This window comes from Camelus bactrianus, chromosome 7 (assembly GCF_048773025.1).
Source record: "Camelus bactrianus isolate YW-2024 breed Bactrian camel chromosome 7, ASM4877302v1, whole genome shotgun sequence".
NCBI lineage: Eukaryota > Metazoa > Chordata > Mammalia > Artiodactyla > Camelidae > Camelus > Camelus bactrianus.
This window is the reverse complement of record NC_133545.1, coordinates 4763916-4786722: the sequence shown is the minus strand read 5'-3', so window position 1 is coordinate 4786722 and position 22807 is coordinate 4763916. Positions and strand designations below refer to the sequence as shown.

Genomic DNA, 22807 nt, shown 5'->3' with positions numbered 1-22807 from the left:
CTACTTTCATTCTGACCTCTGTTCAGGGAACTGTAATTCATAATTCCATCATTCCCCTCACCTCCTGGACAGCGCCCTTCTCGCATACCTCCCCTGCTGCTCGTGGGATAAAGTCGGACAACCAGGTCTGGCCTTCACGAACCTCCGTGGTCTGGCTCCTCCGCCACCTCCTTCTCCCACTTGGGTTCTCGTGCCCAGGCACACAGCTCCCGGCTGCGTTCCCTCCTGTCTCGAATCTCACTTTGCTGCATTGGTTTGTCCTGCTTTAATTTAAACTTCCTTCTCTACTTCTTCTTGCTCAATTTCAACCCAACCTCAAGTGCCATCTTCTCCACAAAAGCAGCGAACACCGAGGTGCTTGCCACGGACCAGACACTCCTGGACTGTGACAGCAGGTTGTACTGTAAATTTCCTCAGTTAATTTCTGTGGCAACCTTGCGGGGTGGGCCTCCATTTCTTCACTTTCCATAGGACCCGACTAAGTGACTCGCCTGAAGTCAGACTTGGGAAGTGACCAGAGTGGGACTGAATCCATGTCCACAACTCCAACCCTCCCCTCACAAAACCTCTGCCAGTGTACCCAGTCTTGGACACATGTGTCCCACAGACACCTGTGGGGCTACTGTCTGCTTGACACTGTCCCCAGACCAGACACGAGGTGAACACAGACACGGTCTCTGTGCTCCGAGCTCACGAGTTGGAGAACTAGGGCACCAGGATGTACCACATGACAGGAGAGGTCCTGGATGGCAGAGGCACAAGGCAGGAACCAACCCTGAGCTGGGAAGGTGAGGAAGCAGGTCTGCAGTGACCTCTTCCTCTGAAAACGAACGCGCCACCGGTGCAGCTCTGATGGTCTTCTTCTTCCTGGATGATAATTTCTTTGACCAGGATCTTCCTTATTTATTAGGTTAATTAATTGTCAATTCCTATTTATTGACCATGGTTTTAGTGTGGGTTCTCCCAAAGCCGACCCTGAGACCAGGGGAACTGAGACAGGGAAGGAAAAAGTCCAAAAGGGAGCCCCCGTAAGCAGGCCACCGGCCCCTGGAATGAGCCACAGCTGCCGGGCACCCAGAGAGACTGTGCCTGGCCTCTGAACTGGCTCCTTGTCAGGACCGCCCCGCCCTCTGATTAGAGGCTACCCTGGGGGTTACCTCTGGCATTCCTGCCCTGCACCCACAAGCCCTGCTCCAAAGAACACCCTCGGGCAGAGGTGTTCAAATAAGAGAACTGGGATGCAGGGGAGGCACTGAAAGCATCTGCTCCCAAGAGCTTCTGCTGTGCTAGAGGCTGGGGTCCCTGGGGGCCCAGCACACACGCTGCTGCCCTGCAGACGCCACCGACAAGTGGAGGAGAGACATCAACTTGACGGTCATTACACCGTCATGAGTGCTACCACAGGACAACTCCGGGCTTATGAATGGATGGATGGAATTTAAGTCGGTGTGCTTCCATTTTTCTCGAAACATTTATCCACCGGAAAGTAGGCGTCTTGCAGATAAGAACCAGAACACTGCCGTCACTGCTCCCACACTGCCAGGATGCTGATTACCATGCTGCTGAACGAGTCGTTTCCCAGGAGCGTGTTCAGCGGGGGATTTATGCAGACACGGGGCTCAAAGGGCAGTGCCGTCAAGCACACGCTTAACTAGCGCTGAAGTTACAAACTGCCGGTCATATCTATACCCCTAAAATTCAAATGAATGAGTCAAGAGGGAAAGTAATAAAATGTAACAGCCCATCTCCCAGAAAGGAACCCTTACAAGATATTTTGTCCATTAATTAAATCAAGAATTTTCGTAAGAGACGTGCATGTCTCATAGATATTAATATCACGACAGAACTATCTGAAATAAAATCTTAAAATGCTATGAAAACAAATATTCAAACTTTTAGAATTTTTAAAACTCAAAGTTTTGGGTTAAACATATTTGGGGGGCACCAACTTAAATTCCTGTCGATTTTTAAAAATATTTAAACATTTCATTTGGAATAGTTTTTGCTTTCCAGGAAGGCTGTGGAGACAAAGCAGGCTCCTGTGCACCCCACACGGGGTCCCCTGAAGGCAACAGCTGACGCTGCTGTGGCGCATTTAGTCACTGCGCACCTCAGCCTGCCTGGGACAGGACGGCTTCTCAGCCCTTCCTTTTCTCGATGACCCGGACAGTTTCCAGGGGTGCTGGGCAGGTGTTCTGCGGACTGGCCCTCATTTTGGATCTGTATTTCTCGTGTATCGTGGATCTGTATTGTTTTTCTCGTGATCTCAGTCGTGGGGTTATGTGTTCTGAGAGGAAGACCGGAGAGTGAAGTGCTTTCTCATCCCACAGTTCGAGGGTACCTGCCACCAACACGATCACCCGGCCCAGGTAGGCTCTGTCGGTTTCCCTACCACAGTTCCTCTTTCCCTTCTCCCGTGCTGCAGTCTTTGCAGGAAGGTCCGCCCCACCTCCCTGAGGGCAAAGCAGCTACATAAACCATCTGGACCTCTTCTGTGCAGGAGAGCTGTCTGTCTGTCTCAGCACAGACTCGCTGTCTCTCTCACATACTCTGAGTCACATACAGGCCACGCCACGTCAGGACTGGTCGGAGGCTGCGCTCCAGCCGGCACGTGTCCTCTCCCGTCCACCGTGGTGTGGCCTCAGCCCTCCCAGGATGTCTGTGCTCACACCTGTGGCCCCCATGCGGGTGGGGTGTGGAGAGCGGGGCCCTTGGGGTCCCCTGGGAGCAGAGGGTCCCTCAGTTCTCTCCGGAGCATCACCAGCCCCCAGGTGGTAAGACATGTCTCCTCGGTCACTAGAGTCTTTCAAGTGTGGTATGTTTGTTACAATCATGCAATTTCCTTAGTTTTTATCCCTCCAGGACAGCGCATCACACGCAGCCCAGCTCCTTAGGCTCCTCTGGCTGTGACAGTTCCTCACACCCGGATCTGACGGCCTCGGCAGTTCTGAGGAGCACTGGGCAGGCACTTCCGAGGATGCCCCTCGCCTGGCGTTGATGTTTTTCTCCGGGGGCTTTGGGTTATGAGAAGGATCTATAACATTATTTTTTAAATGTAAAAAGCGTGACCAAAAAAAGCAAGAAGCTGAATATGTAAAACAGATGACATTAAAACGCACTGTGGTTTGTAATAAGGCTAGATTATTACTGAGGTAATAACGTTGGTGACAAAAGTGTTGGTGTTTTAAGTTAGGAAAAGAAAATAAAATATAAAATACCATTGCTTCTCCACATCTAGGATAAACTTCCTGATTAAATGGCACCTTGGTGTTATTTATATTATGACGAAGTCTCAAATTGAACTTGAAGGACGAAATGCATTGAAGTACAAAGTAAGAGTAATTTGGAGTTGAACCAAAAGGGAAAAAACCAGACACTCCAAACCATTCAACGATAACAGATTATTCGGAATAAATTCTTAAAATTCCTGAGCAGGCAAGTTCCAACTCTCACTATTCAAAGGCAGCTGGGGTTAAGAGAGTAAGACACTGTCCCACTCTCTGGTGACTGTGTCCGTCCCTAGTCTCACACTGGCATCTGGGTCACTGGTCCATGAAAGCAGCCCGTCCGTGGAATGATGTCACATCTTCCAATAACACGCATCATTCTCTGCGGGAGCTGTTAGTAAGCACCGCTGGGAAGTAGAACGTATATGTTAAGGCGTTTGATTAGTGAAGGTTAACAAAACAATCTGGAAAATGCAACATCTAAGTTTACATGCCGACAATTCTACACATTCAATAGGAAAGGGTGGCAGTAAGTGTTTCTCTCTCTAAAAAGCAGGTGTGATTACACACCACCCTTGACAAGTCCTCACTAGGCACAGCACACCACGTCACTCACGGCCACCTCGCGCTACCACACCCCCTAGGAATTATTTCATGTCCTAGGATACTTCCTTCTCAAAGGAAGCCTGGAACTCTGGGAACCTGTCCTTGTGTCTGCCTCTGCTCTGCGCACAGGTGCTCTCGACCCGTCCCATGTGTCCCACTGAGATCCCACCTGCCTTTCTGAGGTGGGCTGAATAGTGGTCCCCAAAAGATATGTCCACCTGGAGCGTCAGAAGACCTTAGTTGGAACGGGGTCTTTGCGGGTGTAATTAAGGTAAGGATCTTGAGATGAGATCATCTTGGATTATTAGGTTGGGTCCTAAATCCAATGACCAATGTCCTTACTGAAGAGAGGAGACATGGACACAGAGGAGAAGGCTGTGCAGAATGGAGGCAGAGATGAGAGTGATGCCGCCACAGACGGCGGGAACCAGGACAGAGGCCTGGGGCAGACTCCTCGAGCCTCCAGAAGGGCCCAGCCCTACTGACACCGGATCTCAGACGTCTGGCCTCCCTACTGTGGGAGAACAAAGTTCTGCTGTTCTAAGTCACCAGGTTTGTGGCACTTTGTCACAGCGGCTCAGGAGCCTCTGCCACCTTCGAGTTCAGTACCCGGGCCCCGTGCACCTTCCTTAAGGCCCTTGAGTCACAAGCACCGGCTCCAGGTTGACACCCCTGGCACTCCGTGAGTAACTCCCCCTCCGGCTGCCACGTGCCCTGTACCAGCTCCAGGTCTGCCTTAGACCGCAGCTTCCCGAGGTGGCAGACGGGCGCCAGCTAGTTCCTCAAAGGTGTCAGGACAAGCTCGTGCCTCTTAACTGTGTGTCACTGAAAGACACGCAGGTCAGAGGGAGGGACCAAAGACGAATCTGAGATGACTATGTAACATTTCTATCCGCGGAGAGAAAAATTATAACAAAGCACACAAACTTAAAAGAATGCTGGTGACTCTAAATTTAATGATCAGTAAAGAAGCAATTTGTATACATGTCTTTGTAAAACTGAAGGACTGGAAAAGGATGCTTTAGTCAGAGAGATAATGCACCTGAGAAGGTGCCTCGTAATTTTTTTTAAGTGAAAGAGCACTGATCTTAAGTTTAAAAGTGTTTGCAAGTGCATTTTATGTTGAAGCCATTTTCTAATTCTACTGGACTGAAAAAAGTAATGCAATTGGATAAAACTGCAGACAATGTCAAAGTGTTCACTTTATTGTATACATATTTTAAAAACCTGAAAACACAGCAAAAAACTTGATGAAATCACATTTCAGAGATAAATGTCATATATCCCTGGTCATATACTATTTTCTAAAACCTATTTACATATAATTTTAACCTAGATTTCGTAAAAAAAATTATTCTAAGAAGGTGTGATTCTTCAGTGTATCTTGTCTTAATTACGTGAAAGCGAAGGGGACAGACTGTCACTGGTAATCTGTGAGTCTAAGAAGGACGGGGCTCGACACAGACAGCGAGACGCGGTGAGGGCCCAAGGACCCCCGCCAGTGTCTCAGAGCCCCAGGCGGGGATGCTGCTCAGAGCAGGACGGAAAGAGAATGCCACGGGCTGGTTCAGGGAGCCGCCCCGGATTCTCTAACGCTGCCCCTCCCGCTTCTGCGGCTCGCAGAATTATCTCTGCTTGCTCTGGGCCAGACGCCCCCGTAAACCACTCTAACCCTAGAGCGCTCAGTCAGAAGCGCAACTACAGCCTCGGGGATGAAAGGGAAGGGCGGCCGGCTGCCCAGCCCCCGCCGGCGTGCTGACACATCACACCAGCTCCGTGTCCTCCACGGCCAGCCACGGGGCAGGCGGCTCACAGGACGATGGGTGGGGGGAAGCCTGAAGGGACAGTGGCCTCTCGTCGGGGCCAGAAAAAGCAACTACTGTCCAGTCACCACCTGAAAGAGGCTCTTGGCCAACACAGGCAGTAAGTGTGGGAGGAAACACCACCCCACCCCAGAGCCAAAGCCCCCTAAAATTCTTTTTAAAGTTTTCTTTTTATCAAAGTGCAGTTGATTTACAATGTTGTGTTAGTTTCAGGCGTACAGAAAAGTGATTCAGTTATATGTATATACATTCTTTTCCAGATTCTTTTCCATTATAGGTTATTACAAGATATGGAATATACTTCCCTGTGCTCTACAGGAGGTCCTTGTTGTTTATCTATTTTATATACCGTAGTACATATCTGTTAATCCCCCATCTGTTTTATTTACCACAACTGAATGCCTTATTTTAAGTCATGATCACAGGTCATCGTAATGATTCAAACCCTGACTTGAGCGTGCAAGGATGAAAGGCATTTTAAAGCAAAATTTACACATTGCTCTAATGCCACTAAAAGGAAAACCCCACCCTCCCACACTGCTGGTGGGAATGCAGTTTGGTGCAGCCACTGTGGAAAACAGTACGGAGATTCCTCAAAAGACTAGGAATAGACTTACCATATGACCCCGGAATCCTGCTCCTGGGCATATATCCAGAAAGAACCCTACTTCAAAATAACACCTGCACCCCAGTGTTCATAGCAGCACTATTTACAATAGCCAAGACATGGAAACAGCCTAAATGTCCATCAACAGATGACTGGATAAAGAAGATGTGGTATATTTATACAATGGAATACTGTTCAGCCATAAAAACTGACAACATAATGCCATTTGCAGCAACATGGATGCTCCTGGAGAATGTCATTCTAAATGAAATAAGCCACAAAGAGAAAGAAAAATACCACATGAGATTGCTCATATGTGGAATCTAAACAAACAAACAAAGCATAAATACAAAACAGAAAGACTCATAGACATAGAATACAAACTTGTGGTTGCCAAGGGGGTGGGGGGCGGGAAGGGATAGACTGGGATTTCAAAATTGTAGAACAGATAAACAAGATTATACTGTATAGCATGGGGAAATATATACAAGATCTTATGGTAGCTCACAGAGGAAAAAAATGTGACAATGAATATATATATGTTCATGTATAACTGAAAAGTTGTGCTCTACACTGGAATTTGACACAACATTGTAAAATGATTATAAATCAATAAAAAATGTTAAAAAAAAAAGACCCAAGACATAAACACCTGACTTATTTCCAATCCCCATTTTAACTTAATGTAGACATTTCATTGTAATTCCACAGAGAAAAAGATTATCAATAGGTTAGCTACTTTAAAATGTGTCTTTTATACTTTATTCTACATTTAGAAACGCAAGTTTGCTATATTCATATAGTATCTTTTCTTTTTAGAAAACCATTGAAAATAGTTGAGCAAGAAATAAGCAAAAAGGGAAATGTGGAAGTTAAAAATATATGAAAAGATTAAACTCTTGTACAAGTTGTCCTAAAGTGCTTAGAAACATGAATATTAACAAAGTAAAGGCTTGAATCTAATTTTACAGGACTTATAAGGTAGCAGAATAAATGAAATGCATTAGATTTTTTTCCCTTTCCACACTTTCGGCATTATAGTTTTGTGTGTGTTGGGGGCAAAAGCATCCGCTGAAGAGGGAGAGGCACGTGGTTGTCTAGATAAGGGGCAAAGGCTTATTAAGAAGGAAAATGTAGGTAAGCAAAGGCACAGTCTCCCTAATTAGATGGTTCAAAGTGAGTTGCAGTAAATGTTTAAAGAATGTCACAGACAGACAAAGCAGTGACTTTGAAACGATTGTGATTCCCACCAGTGTTAAAATGACTTTACGTTTAATTCTGGGAACCACATGGCTGAAACATATACGACGGCCAATGCTTCCTCTTTCTCAGGAAGCAGAACCCAGTTACTGAGCTGAAGCAACAGTGAGGACCCAGGTCAGCTTCCAGGGATCCAGCCCCAGGCGCCCGCAGGTCAGCAGAGGAAGGGACACCTTAATGGTGATGCAGGAACAACAAGATGACGCCCGGCCGATGTGCTTCCAGGAGCTGAAAGGCGCTCCCTTCTCTCTCTGGCTCACTAAGGATTTTGTTAAGGGACATATGTTGAATTCTATCAGTTGCTTTTTCAGTATCTACTGAGATGACCAGAAGCTTCTCTCCTTTAATCTGTTGACATTAATTCCTCGGTGGATTTCTTAACAAACTGCAGTCTTCTTGCGTTTCCAGGACAAAACCTTGTTTGGTCACAGCAGACCGCACGGCTCACTGCTGATGTTTATGTAGGAGCTCTGCCCATATTTCCAATGCCAGGTTAATCATTTGTTTTCTTCTCTGTGTGCTGTCATCTGGCTCTGATATCAGGATCAAGCTAACACCACAGAATGGGCCAGGAAGCGGCCATCCTTTCCTATGCCCTAAAGTAATTCAAATGACCTGCTCCCTGAAAGTTTTACAGAATTCATCCATCAACAGGCTGAATACCAGGCCTAGGGCAGAGGAAGGGCGAGGAACTTTAACTACTTAAAAACAAAAACAAAAAAACCTTTATTGAGATAGAATTCACATCCATACAGTCCACCCATTTAAAGTGTACAATTCAGTTAATTACTTTTTAATTTATTTTATGGTGATTGATGAAAGAGGTAACTAACCAGGAAAATATGAAATGACAAAACTTATTCAAAAGTGACTGAAGAGTTTTAAATGTATTGATATAATTTGATATGTTCAGATTTCTTTTAATATTATTTTCTGAACCTCCAAGTTCATAATTAAGGAGTCTGTATAATTTCTAATGCTTTGCATTTCCACTTTTTTTTCTTGAACAGACCTCACACAGGTTTATCCACTTCACTGGTCTTTTCCAAGAATTAAGCCTTTGCTTTTGTTGAGCAAGACTACTTCTTGGTTCAATTTCACTGGCTGCTGTCATTTCAGTAGAATTTTGGGGGGGGGGAGGAAGAGAGAGAAATGAATATATTCAGCAAACTGTCTTGAATCCCAGCATGGCAGCCCAGCCCAGTGAGTCAGTAGGTGAATTAAGACTGGCTTGTCACCATGTCCCCACCGGCATGCTGCAGTGTGACTTTCAGACAGAATGCTCTTCTGACACACCTTGACGCATTCAGTTTACCAGAGCTCAGACATATGCCCACAACTGCATGCACGTCTTTGGGGCTTAGTGCCACAAGGAATCCTTCTGCTGCTGGGCCCTCTGGCTGCCTCCAGTACAGCAATCATCCTTCCTACACGTGTGTGTTCAGAATTATGATTTCAAATCAAAATATGAAAAAATGATTTGCAGAGTAAGGCAGGAACAACAGAAGATTCGTTCATAAGCTCACAGGCCTCAGGTCCTTTCCTCCAGTGTGTCAGGGAGCAGGCCAGTCTTCTCCAACGGGGACTCCAGGGAATCCAGGTTCCAGTGGGAGTGAGTGTAGAAGAAAGAACAGGGCAGATCTTGACCAAACCCGTATCAGACCTGCCATCACTTTCTGTGTGACCTTGAGCAAATGACTTCATCCCTTTAGCTAGAACATCTTCATCTGTAAAATGGGGACTACACCATCTTTCTTGAAGAGTGACTCTGAGGAATGGGGGTAAGTAAACCCAAACACGCAATCACAAACGCTGCCAGCTGGACAGGATGAACAGCAGTCACACGGGGAACAGTCTGACGTACAGACACCGAAGCCATCACTGGACAGACAGCTGTCACTGGACGAGGCACTAAGGGTGGCTCTGATTTAAAATTTTTGCTCAGTTGCCTTTTTGGTCCTTTCCAGGTCTTCATCATAGTTATATTTGTGGAGACTGTACACACAGCAGGTACTGAGGGGAGTGTGAAGTTTGCGTTATTTAACGCACATATGACCCTATTAGCTAGGTGGTATTATTTCCTACTTACACAGGAAGAAACAGGAGCTTGAAATAACTTGCCTAAGGTCTCACAGCTATTAAGCAGAAGAAATGGGACTCAATCTGGGTCTGACTCATGCTCTTAATTACGTGACACTAATTACATTACGCAACTTAAAGGGGGGGGGCATGCCATATGTGCAAGCATCCAAGCTAGGGAATCAATGTGAAAAGTAAGAGCCAAAGGTGAAAAACACATGAGAATGTGGATGTCTGTATTCTTGAGGAGGTCTTAAGGGAATAACAGCATTCCACAGTACATGATCTATACAATAACAATTTATTGGTAGCAACTTACTGTTAGAAACAAGTGACCAAAGTATAAGGTAAGATAAAGTGAATCAGGTACTACAAAGTTCACAAACCTCAATAATGCTACATAAATTCAGGGACGTAGAAAACAGCACAAAGTGGGATGGAAACAGCAAATTGAAAAGGTTAAAAAGTGACTAAAATTTGACCAAAAGGTTCCCAAGTTAGTTTCCTCCCCCCAAATGACTCTCCTCTTTGAGTATCCGACTTCAGCGGGTTTCCTTCCCCCTAACATCACTTTTCAAGCTGCGGCTGCTGCCCCTGAGCTGTCAGGTTACTGCGCAGAGTCTATTCTGACTTCACGCTTAGGAGCAGAAGCCTTGGCACATCTGGGAGGTACCCTCGAGTCATCTTACACCTCGTCACTGCTCTCTGATTAACACTCAGTAACCTGGCAAATGATTTTCTCTCATTGCCTTGAAACATGAATAAACGCAACTCTCCTTAACAGCCCCCACCAACTGTGAGAGATGAGAACATGTGAAGGCCTGCCTGGGGCTTCCAGAAAGTCACTGTCCCCAAGGAAGTGACATTTAGGCTGAGATCTGAAGAAGATTAGCAGGTGGCCAAGAGGACAGGGAAGAACAACCCAAGGAGAGGGAACAGCCTGTGTGAAGTCCAGAAGGCATGGAGGAACAAGGCAGTTTGAGGACCTTCAAGAAGGCCAGGGGAAGGGAGGTGTGAGGTGAGGTGGGCAGACGGAGGGGCCGGCGGGGCGCGCAGAGGGCAGGGAGGAGGTGTGGGCTGCAGCAGAGGCAGAGGAAAGTCAGCCAAGGCTTTTAAGCCTGGAAGTGACATGATTAGATGCACGTTTTTAGAAAACATCTCTAATTGCAGCCTGTGAAGTGGATTGGAGGGGCCAGAGTGGATGCCGGAGGGCTTGGGCTCTTTAACAGTCAACAGAAAGATGCTGCCGGCCTGGCCCAGAGTGATGGCAGAAGTCACAGAGCAGGGCAGGAAGTCAGGAGGCCAGAGTGAGAGGACTGACTACCGGGATGTGGGGGAGTGTGAGAGCCGCCGCTAAACATCATTCTTGCTAAAAAACAAACAAACAAAAAACGGAAATAAACGAACAACTAGGTGAACATGGTGAGATTTACTGAATCAGGCTGGCGAAAAGAAAAGAGGGGGGAGAGGGAAGGAGGGAGGAGAGGAGGACAGAACACAGACAGAGTGGAATGACTGGGGCAGAGACATCCAACAGACAACCGAATACTGAAAAGGGCCATCCGGCTGGAGACAGCTACTTGGGCGTCATCAGTTACTAAAGCATCGTGGTAATTAAATACCTGGGATTAAGGCCCTGGGCAACAGCTATATGGTAACTAAAGCCACGGCAGCACGACTATTCAGAGAGTCCAGGAGAACACAGTGGGCTTTGGCAGAGCCAAGAGGAAGCCCAGTGCCTAATGTTCAAGAAAGAGAAGCAAGTGTGTGGTACGTGAATTAGACTCATTAAACCTGCTACTCCACTCCCCCTTTCCCACCAAAAAAAAAAAAAAAAAAAAAAAAGGAAAAAGAGGGAAAGGTAAGCAGCATGGAGGAAACAAGCAGGCCGACAGGTATGAGGAGGACCCCAGCGGTGCCGGCTGCGTGGGAGGAGGGCGGTGGTCATCGCTGGGGACAAGGGCTCAGATGAGAAGAGGGCTGCTAAGTGCCCCCTGGAGTGGCACAACGAAGCCATGAGCAGCCCCCTCAGTGGGCCTGGGTGGGTGGTGGGAATGGGCTGAAGGATGAACAGGAGGGGAGAAAATGGAAAGAGGGTCTCCGAATAAAGGATTATTTCTGATCAGTGATGCGGCCTGGCTCGGAGCCTGGGCTCTGCGCCTAATGACTATGTTTGAAACCTGGTGACCCCACCTTCCCAGACACGTACTCTGGAGGTAACTTACTTATCCTCTCACTTCCTTCAAATCCTCCTCACTAAATCAAGAAAGATAAAACATTTACCTCTTACACTTATTTTGAGGATTAGAAGAGACAGATGTAAAGGACTTACAACAGTGCCTCACCCTACTTCATATACGCCAGGATGTTATCATCACAGGAAAAGGACATCAAAATTCTTCCCGTTTTTTCACGTAAATTCCAAATGCTTTGCGGTATCAAAGTTTTCCCACTTTAAAATCCAAAGGGAAAATACAAAGTCACCGGGGTCCTGGGATAACGGCTTTGCAAGGGTCATGTGCACCCTCGTAGGACGGAACCATCCCCTGCCACTGAGCAGCCTGAAGCATGTTCTGGACGCCGGCCAGCAACTGGCGGGGTTGCCGGGCGCCCAAGGAGGAGCAGAGAGAGGCGGTCTCAGAGGGAAGGTCGTGGAAAGCCCTTCATTGTGGAGATGACTCAGCGCTGCCTTGGCTCCTGACGATTTTGTTACTTGTGAATGGGGACAGCTCCCACCTGTGGATGTTCCCAGACCCTCCTGAGCACGCTCTTCTCGCATACAGCAGTCAGGGTCTTACCATTTCAGACGACCAAACCTCCACAGTCTGTAAAACAACTACTCTAGCTCGTCAAGTCTAAGATCCCATCAAACGTGAAGCTACAGCCTGACTTTACAGACTTTAAAATGTGTACCTCAAATCTACTCAATATGGCAAGCTTTCAAATATGCGGCCAGCTAAAGAAGAATTTTAACTGCAAATATTTCATAAAGCTAAAACTATTTTTATAATCAAGAAACAGTGAGTCTCTAGTCTAAGCTAAGGATGCAAATACAGGAGGGAGGGTGGAGCCTGGACAGCAGATCATCAGCGCCTTCTAATGCTCCGACAGGACCATGAGCAACCCAGCTGTGATCACAAACCTGTCACCACCAGGGGTCAGCACCCCTCGCATTAGAGTCAACACATGGCCAGGTGGCCCCAGCAGAGTCTCACAGGAAGCCGCTCTCAAGGTGATAAGGGGGTACTTTGAAAAGTTCCACAAATACATGGGAAGACATCCTCCCTTAAGTAAGTTAAAGTGTTTCTCAACCTTTTTTCCCCATCATCCCCCCCTTCCCTAGTTTTTCTATACCCCCTGCACCCCCGGCCCTTCCCTCCAACTGTCCGGCCCCCATGAGCAACACGGCGGGTCTGAGCAGGGGCCCCTTGGAGAGCCACAAACCACTGTCCTAAGATTTTCTGTCCCCTGACAAGACCCAATCTTTGCTCACTGCAGAGCCATATCCTCCAGTTGAGAATGGATGAGTTTGAGTGAAAGCACATTTTTGGTTTTGCTAGTCTATGTAGAGCAGCTGCTGGTACCTTTAAGCCATATTTTCAAGCTGGAAGGAAAAGTACAAGTCACCAAGTGCTGGGCTTTGCCTTACAGAGAAAACCCACAATGACAACAACAAACAAAACAAGAAAGCAACGCCCCAAGAGACAAGGCTTATCCAAGAACACAGCTACTGCACTACAGGACTGGGCTAAAATTCTGAGATTCTTGACTGAAAAATAATGCTTCCCTTTCACTTTTACTTCTTATGTCCACTTCTTACCTATTTTTGATCAGTGCAGACTAGGTGGGCCAGTCTTGCTAGAAAAATGAGTTTGGAGGTTAAGTTCTGAAAAGATTACCCTTTGGGAGATGCCTTGCAGGTGAAGAAGGGACAGTGAGGACAGAAAGGACCGCCAGGGATGAAGGAAGCAGGCAGATGGTGAGGGACAGGGGGGCAGGCCGGTTGGAAAGACGGCTAAGAAGCGGGAGTTAGTGAAAGCCTGAAACAGCTGAAGAGTCTGCGACAGCTGAGATGATAAGAGGGACGTGAGGAGATACCACACAGATAGTTTCCAGGGGCAGAGCAGCGCCAGAATGATAGAGTTATTAGTCATGAATAAATTTCTGGGTGCTTATCTCCTTCAAAAAGCAGTCATGGGCGGTGTCTCAGTGCTTACAAAGTCCTTGCACTTGGCCCTGCCATTAAATAAGTTCAAGACAGTTTAATCTTGATAAAAACAAATAGGGATGACTGCTGTAACAAAAGAATCTGAAAAGCAAACACATCAAGTGACTGCCTTGGGCTAGGCACTGTCCCCGTCACTCTGCAGACACTGAATCATTTCATCCTCCCAACCTTCCCAAAAAGGAATGAGAAGTGTGTAATGTACTCACTGAGATGCCAAAGCACCGCTGAGCACCCACCATGTGCCAAGTGTCGGGCAGGGAAGGACGGACTGTGAGAGGAATGCGGGAGGGACCCTGGGAGGAGGAGACCCGGGTGGAGCTGTGCCGTGCCAGGAAGAGGGACAGGGCGGAGAGATGGAGCAGGAGAAAGTCTTACCCTCCAAATGACGTAATGCCCTAAGGGACCACGAGGGACACACAGAACAGGGGTCAGGCTAACTGCTCGTGAGCCAGATTTGGCCTCTTTTGGTAAATAAAGTTTGACTGCCAGTCGGATTGAGCTGGTCCTGAGCTGCCTTCTGCTCTGCTGCTGCCCGGGCCAGCTGAGGAGTCGTGACAGAGCCAGAGCCCGAGACCATCTGGCTCTTTACAGAAAAAGTTTGCCGAGGCCCGCTGGAGAGCCTTATTATTCAGGGTAGGGTCTGCAAAGCAGCAGCACTAGGGAGGCTGGCAGAAATGCAGACTCCCAGGCCCCATCCCAGACCCAAAGAGCGAGAACCTGCCCTTTAAAAAGATGTCCGGTGGTTCTTATGCATAGAAAGCTCTCCGATCACTGGCGTGTGTGGCTGGCCAGGAAGAGGCAGTGAGGCTGCAGATGAAGTGCGTCTGCATGTGTTCTATATATAGACACGGGAAAGTGGTAAAGATTTTCCCGTCAGGGAGCCGTGCCATCAATTCTCGCTCTGGGGGGGGGGGGTCCCTCTGTCAGGGTGCGATGGTAAGAAGTGGGTGGGCAGCTGGTGGCAGAACCTGAAAGGGGACCTGAACACGACAGGGGAGACAGGCATAATTTTTTCTTTCTTCCCAGAAGTAAATACAAGATTACTCTAACTTCACTAATGCCCCCAAATTGTTTCTAATAAGTATAGTATCTGTTGTAATTTATGAAGAAATAGAAAAGTACTTGGTAACAAAAATATCAGTGACCGTGTGTTTCCATGTATACCAAATGTATCTCCATCTAAGTAACGCCTCCAGACTGCAAGGCACAAATGCTATTACATGAATAAGAAAAGTCTAGTGACTCAATGAGGATCTATTCAATAGCTATCATGTAGGCTGCTAACACATCAGTTCACAGGATATTTAAGGTGTACTGTCTTCCTGTTAAGACATTCGCCCCCCGTCAAATACATGTAAGATTCTGCTTGATACTCAGTTTTTCCGTAGTCTGGATGAATAAGCAACCTGAAGTTCAAAAGAAACAAAGGAGCACCTTAGACTGCACGCCAACACTGCTCCTTCCAGCCTGGCTAACGGCCTCCAAGCAATTGCCTAGCATTTCGCCTCCTTAAGAATCTAGAAAAGTTTGACCGGGTTATTTGTGGGATTCAGAATGCCTTAATGACAGCAATACAGATAAAAACAGATGGGTAAAAATGGGGAATTCCTTTTCTTAGATGCTTAGGTTTAATACTGTACTTTCATCCCAGTGGCAGAAACAACGCAAAAGAAATAAGGCTTGCATATCTACTTTGAGAAATGCAACATAATTAAATTAATCTCAAGTAAGGAAAAAACCCATCAAACCTGTATTGAGAAGAAGTTCTACGGAAGATTCATTAATAAAATCCTTAAAAAGTCCATGAGTTCAGTACAACTGGTGAACGGCACTTAAAAAGTAACAGTAATTTAACATTTAGAGAATGCTTACTGTGGATTTACAGTAATGTGCTAAATACTATTATGTGGATTATCTCATCCAATCCTCAAAACACCCCAATATGAGTTCCAGTTTATGAATGGGAAAAACCAAGGCACAGTTTAAGTAACTTGTCCAAGGTCACACAGCTCAATAAGAAGTGGAGATAAGATTTGACACTGGGCCTATACTCTTAACCAGAACTATGGTACCTCTCTAATAGTATGTACTTTCTGCTTTCCTCTTGTTCCTACGTGAATCTGCAAAATGTTTAAATGTAATGGGCTTTCAATGTTACAAAAATCAGGGATAAAGAAAACTCTATGATTTAGACATTCAAAGTCTTCATGGAAAGGAGGACATACCATATTGGTCCATGGACAGTGCCCAAAATTCGACCTGCAATATAATACAACCAAGGAATAATGAAGTGGATTTGACTGAAGACACTGGATTATTTTTCAGTAGGATAAAATGCAAATTAAGTCCCGGTAAAATTCTGAAATGTATCCTGTAACTGCTTGTTAATAATAAATACGGATGCAAACTTTTAACGATAATGACTATGAATATATTATCTCTTGGCTAACATGTATGTGAAATGCAGGGACTCTAAACATAAAATGAACGTTGACTGGCCTGCTGCAGTCTGGTAGCATTCTCACATTGGTTGTACATGCGTATTTAAGTAATTGCCTGACTGTAAATGAACAGAGGTATTAAAGTAAAGTTGGCACAAGGCACAGCATCCACATGGCGCATTCTTTGTTCCCAGAGCTTTATTCCATCAATACTTGGAAAATAGAGAACTCACTAAATGAATAATGGAAGTACACAAGATAGTGTGAAGGTCTTTTAAATTCCTCAAATTGTCAAGCATCTTAAAGTTCTTTTCTGACTTTGAGCTCCTTGTATTCCATTTTAAGTACTAATTTTGCCAAAGAACAAGCTCATCCCCTTCAAATTTTAACTTTCAAAATAAGATCCTGGTAAAAGCTCATCATTTTCCATGTTAAATATTAATTTTGCCGAAAAACAAACTCATCCCCCACTCCATTTTTAACAGCTTCAAAATATGACCCAGGTAAGTAAGAATAAAACGGGGCAGGAAAATCGAAAATGGAAAAAAAAAAAAAAACGACTGAGAGAAGAGGCGACAGAAACGATGGAATGACAGGGTCACCTGAACTCAAAACCAATTCACTAAGCCGCTTCTGGTTTTCCCATTGAACTTTCCCTATTAAGACCAGAAGACACACCCTACACCCTGCCGGTGGTATTTTCACAAGTACAGATGAGGGAAGCAGCATGTGTTATTTAACGCTATGGACCACAGACATAATTCGGGGGTTACCTCTACGTGTATGGTGGCATTACAAACAACTACTACTGCATGTCACCTTGCTCTCATTCGAGTTCGGCTAGTAAGGACAAAAGGACCGACTATCCGTGTTGATGGCCGGGTTGCGGGGCTCCCCTCGGAGCCCAGCTAGCTCTCGCCCTCCGAAAGGCACCAGCGCGCCACTGCGGACACGCTCTGCCGGCTCCGCGTCTCCAAATCCGACCCCGCAGGGCGCGCCGCCCGAAGCTGGTCAGGCAGTGGGCGGCGGGGTCCCGCGGCCTCCGGGGCGTGAACACCGATGCTCCCCGCGCCCCGGCCCCTCGGGGCCCCGGCGTAGAAACGGAGGCGTGTTCCAGCGGGGGGCACTCACCTTCTTCTTCCAATTCGAATTTCTCCAGCATGCCGGCTTCCGCGGGTCCCGGGGCCGCCGCCAGCGCCGCCTGAGGAGGAGGAGGACAGGGATCAGCATGCGCTCGGCGGCGCTCGTCCCCGGCCGCGCGGGCGGGGGCGCGGGGACGCGGGGACGCGGGGAGGCGGCGCGGGGGCGAAGGGCGGGGGTGCCGGGGGTACAGGGGCGCGGCGCGGGGACGCGGGGGGCGGAGGGCCGAGGGCCGGGGTACCGCGGTGCGGACGCGGGGGCGGGGCCGGGGGAGGGCGGGCACGCGGGGCGGAGGTTAGGGGCGGGGGGGCGGGGCGAAGGGCGGGGGCCAGGGGGAGCGAGGGGGCGGAGGAGGACGCAGGGGGGCTGGCGGGAGTGCGTGGGGGTGGGGCGGGGCGCGGGGGCGGGCTCCGCGGCCCCGCCTAGCGCTCCGGCCTCGCTCCGCGCCGAGTCGCCGGGAGGAGGGGCCTCCCGGGCGGCTGGCGGGGCGGGGGGCGGCGCGGCGCGGCCAGCGCGCCGGCACAGAACAGAATGGGCGGCTCAGCCAGTCCCCGGCCCTCCCCCGCCCCAGGCCGCAGGTGGCGCGGGCCGCGGCCTAACCTGCCGCCCCTCCTCGAGTGGAACGGTCCGCTTTCCGCTCCCCCCGCCCCGGGCTTTGGTATGGACCGGCGAGAAGGAAGCGTGGGAAGAGGACCCCGAGAAGCCAGGGGCTGGCTCGCGCGAGGGCCGCCGGGGCGCCCCTCTCCGGCCGCGGCCTCCTTTCCGCCGGGGCTGCGGACCGGCCATTAGCGGAGGCCCGTTTTCTCATTCTCGCCTCATCTTCCCACCCCACTGCACACATCGACTCACCTTCCCCGGCCACCCACGGCAGCGCGTCCCTGCAGGTTTAACCTGCGCAGGTGTGGTCTCTGCCAGTCCGGGGGTGGGGCACGAGGGGAACGCCACCAGGTGGGGGTGGAGTGGGCGGGGCGACGTGCCAGGGAGAGGGGGATGGAGCTGCAGAGACCCCAGAGGGAGACGACACCGCAGACGGGGCGGGGGTGGCGGGGTGGGGAGGAGTGATTGCTTGCTTTCCAAATTTTAGATTAGACTGCTCATCCCTTTCCCCTATTAAAATTTTTGTTCCGTAGGTTACACGTATTGTAGATGCACTACTTTGCTATCAGTTTTACCCAGCCATATAACTCTTAATTTGCTTCTCCTCTTCATAACCGATTCTCTTCTTTAGTGAGCCACTGCCCGAAACACACACGAATCAAAATCTGGCCCTGGCCACTGCTGTCACTCTGGATCTGGGTATCTGAGACTCTCCTATCACCAACTCAGGTTGGCAGGCAGTGAGGCTGGCATCCGAAAGCTTCCTGGAAGAGTAGGGTAGCTGGAGAGGGGACAGGCACCCCATTTCGTGAGGCTCTCCTGTGTGACAGCCAGTGTCTGCACCCTGTGCAAGGAGGCCCTTAGCTCACTGCAGCGTGCAAGGGCCCTAATAGGGAGATTAGCTCTCTAGCGCTGATTCCAGCTGTAAAGGGGCCTCCACCTCTTGAAAGGAACTTGGTTCTGTCAGTCTAGCAAAACCTAGCCTGGAAGGAGGAAGTACAGAAATCTCCTTTGTGCTTTTTGCTCTGTCATCTCAGTTGGACCAATCCCCGTTGTCTTAGTCTTAATTAAATGTGTGGGAGGGAGGAAAAGAAGGCAAAACTGATTTTGTAAGACATCGGTGGTAAAACCCCTCACCTATGTCATGCTTAACAACAAAACACTGAATGCTTTCTAAGTTCAGGAAGGAAGCAAGGATGTCAGCTTTCACCCTATACTTATTCAACATAGTACTGGAAGTTCTAGCCGCTGCAATAAGGCAAGAAAAATAAATAAATAAAAGGCATGCAAATTGCAAAGGAAGAAATAAAACCATCCCTATTTGCAGATGACATAGTGTCTGCATAGGAAGTTCCAAGGACTACTTAAAAGAACAAAAACAAAAACAAAAAACCCCAAAACACCAAAACTAGAACTAGCAAGTTCCACAAGGTCACAGGATACAAAAACAACACACAAAAATCACTTACATTTGTGTATACTAACAATGAACATGTGGAAACTGATATTAAAGACAGTATTATTTACAATTACCACGAAGAAAATTACTTAGGTATTCACTTAAGAGAACATGTACAAGATCTGTATGCTGAAAATTACAAAATGTGGATGAAATGATAGAAGACTTAAATAAATGGAGAGGCATTCCATGTTCATGGATTGGAATACTCAATGTAGTAAAGATGTCAGTTCTCCCCTAGACTTATCTCTAGGTTTAATGCCATTCATATCAAAATCCTAACAAGGTATTTCATGGACAAGATAAGCTTATTCTAAAATTTATGTGGAAAGGCACAGGCTCTAGAATAGCTAAAACAATCTTGAAAAAGAAGAACAAAGTGGGAGGAATCACTTGATTCAATATAGAGCTTCAGTAGTCAAGGGGGGAAGGGGGGTTGACACAATGATCAACAGAAACAAGTAAAGAATCTAGAAATAGACCCACAAAAGTATGTCAAACCAATATATGATAAAGGCGCAAAAATAATGCTGGAGCAATTGGATGTCAACAGGCAAAAAAACTCAATATTAAGCCTCACACTGTATACAAAAATGAGCTCAAATTGTGTCATGGACTTATAAATAAAACAAAACTATGAAACTTTTAGAAAAAAATGGGAGAAAATCTTCGGGATCTGTTGATAAGCAAAGAGTTAGCATGATCCATAGAAGGAAAATTAATAAATTAGGCCTCATTAAAATTAAAAATGTTTTCCCTGTGACAGACCCTATTGAGAAGATAAAAAGACAAGCTATACAGTGGTAGAAAAATACTTGCAGACCACAAAGCCAACAAATGACCAGTCTCTGGAATATGTAAAGAACCCTCAAAACTCGATAATAGAAAAAGGAAACCATCCAGTAAAAGAAATGAAGAGACATTTCACTGAAAAAGATACACAGATGGCAAATAAGAACATGAAAATATGCTCGACATCATTAGCCATTAGAGCAATGCAAATCAAAGCCACAATAAGCTGTCACTACACACCCATTGGAATGGGCAACAGAAAGATAGTGACCACACCAAATGCTGGTGAGGACGCAGAGAAACAGAATCACTCGTGCACTGCTGTGGGGATGCAAAATCCTACCACCACTCTGTGAAACAGCATGGAGGTTTCTTACGAAACTAAACACCCAACGGCTACATGACACATCAGTTGCACTCTGGGGCATTTATCCCAGGTAAAACGAAACATGTTGACACGAAAACCTGTATATGAATGTGTATAGCAGCTTAATTTTTAATAGTTAAAAACTGGAAATAACACATCATTCAACAAACTATGTTACATCTATACTATGGAATGCTACTCAGCAATAAAAAGCAATGAACTATTGATACATACAGCCACATGCATGGATATCCAGGGAATAATGCCAAGTGAAAAAAGCCCATCCCAAAAGGTTATATGTGGTATGATTCCACTATAGAACATTCTTGAAATGACAAAAATTATAGAAATGGAGAACAGATTAGTGGGGGCTAGGGGTCAGGGATGAAGTGGGGGAACAGAGGTGCCTGTGGTTATAAAAGGGCAACAGTGGGATCCTTGTGGTGGGACTGTTCTGTATCTTGACTGTATCAAGTCAGTATCCTGCCTGTGGGATCATACCATATTTTTTCCCCATAAGTCAAGCTAAGCTGACTTAATTGTGTTGAGGAAATAACAATGTGGGTTAATTTAGAAAAAAAACTTTATTGAGATATAATTCACATACTATAAAATATGATTTTTAGTATAGTCACATGGTTGTGCAACCACCCGTGTTCACAACATTTTCATTATCCCAGAGACAAACCCCATGCCCATTAGCAGTCACTATTACTCCCTAACCCTCATGCCCAGCCTCAGGCAACCACTAACCTATTTTCTGATCCTACGGATTTATGCCTATTCTGGACATTTCATATCAATGGAACCATATAATGTGTGGTCTTTTGCCTCTGGCTTCTTTCACTCAGTATCATATATTCAAGGTTCATCCATGTTGTAACATTTATCAGTACTTCATTTTTTAAAAATTGCTGAATAATATTCTGTTGCATGGATACACCACATTTTGTTTCATCCATTCATCAGTTGATAGATATTTGGGTAGTTTCCACTTTTGCCTGTTGTGAATATAAATATTGCTGCTATAAACATTCATGTACAAGGGTTTGTGTGGACGTATGTTTTCATTTCTGTTAGGTATGGATTCAGGAATGAAAAGTCTGGGTCATATTTAACATTTTGACAAACTGCCCAACTGTTTTCCACAGAGGCTGCACCTTTTTACATTTTCACCAGAAATGTATGAGGGCTCCAATTTCTCCTGTGCTCTAGTTTTGCAAGATGCTACCATTAGGGGGAAACCAGCTTTGAATGACCATCAGAAGAAGAAACTTCAGCCTGAAAACTTAATCATAAAATGGCTGCCAAAAAAGCTTTCCTTTATGCCGTGAGGTCGGCTCTGTGTTCACTTTGCCTTTTTGATTTTAAATCTTAAATAGCTACTGAAAGAAATAAATCAACCTTAAATACCAGATAAGGGGCTCCTGAATAATTTAGCATATCGAAACCCGCAGCTTCAATGTTTCCCTGCTGTCTTCCGTGAGCTCTGGCTCTCTCTGCAAAGGTGTCCTCCTCCCGCGTGGTAGGATGGGAAACTCCCAGCAGTGGGGGCTGGAGATGTGCCTGCCCCCAACCCCAGCGGCTTCTACACCCACCCCTGTGCTGACGGCCTCCTCCAAGCTTGTCACAAGCCCACAGCTTTCCTGAGCTCCAGACCACCTCCTGGTCATCTCCATTTGAATTTTCTACAGACAACTCAAACTCATCCATCTCAGATGGCCCCTGGGTCCTCGCGTTTGTCTCAGCATCCTTTGAGGCCGCCCGTTTGTCTCCACAATGCTCTGCAGCTAGGCTTGTTGCTGGAACAGCTCCAATCCCTTCCCTACCCGGGAGCCAGACCTCCTTTTGAAAACACACTTGTTCTTGTTACTCTGTTCAGAACTATCCAATGACTCTTAGGAACCTGTAGGAATGTCCTGCAAACTCCTCAGCTCCGAGCAGGACCTGATCGTTTCATTTCTTCACCTTCTCTTGCCAACCCCCTCTGTTTCCCCTACACTTGAGTCTTGATGCTTTGTTCGGAATACACTCTGCTCCCTGCACTTGGGGTCTGAAGATTCCCTACTTCTGCCACTTGACTAGTTTCTGCCCATTCCTTTAAGAATAAGTTTTAAACATATAAATGGCCAAGAGGCACATGAAAAGATGCTCAACATCGCTAATTATCAGAGAAATGCA

General features: G+C 46.9%; 1 protein-coding gene across 9 annotated transcripts in view; it reads right to left on the bottom strand.

Annotated features, from left to right (window-relative positions):
• PRKAG2 (protein kinase AMP-activated non-catalytic subunit gamma 2) overlaps positions 1–22807 on the bottom strand; it is a 240877-nt gene that overhangs the window by 36646 nt on the left and 181424 nt on the right. For all 9 annotated transcript variants that reach the window (XM_074366726.1, XM_074366728.1, XM_074366723.1 and 6 more), the window contains one exon: positions 17403–17472. In XM_074366726.1, the coding sequence (XP_074222827.1) occupies positions 17403–17472 (70 nt within the window). The remainder of the gene's footprint in view (positions 1–17402; positions 17473–22807) is intronic.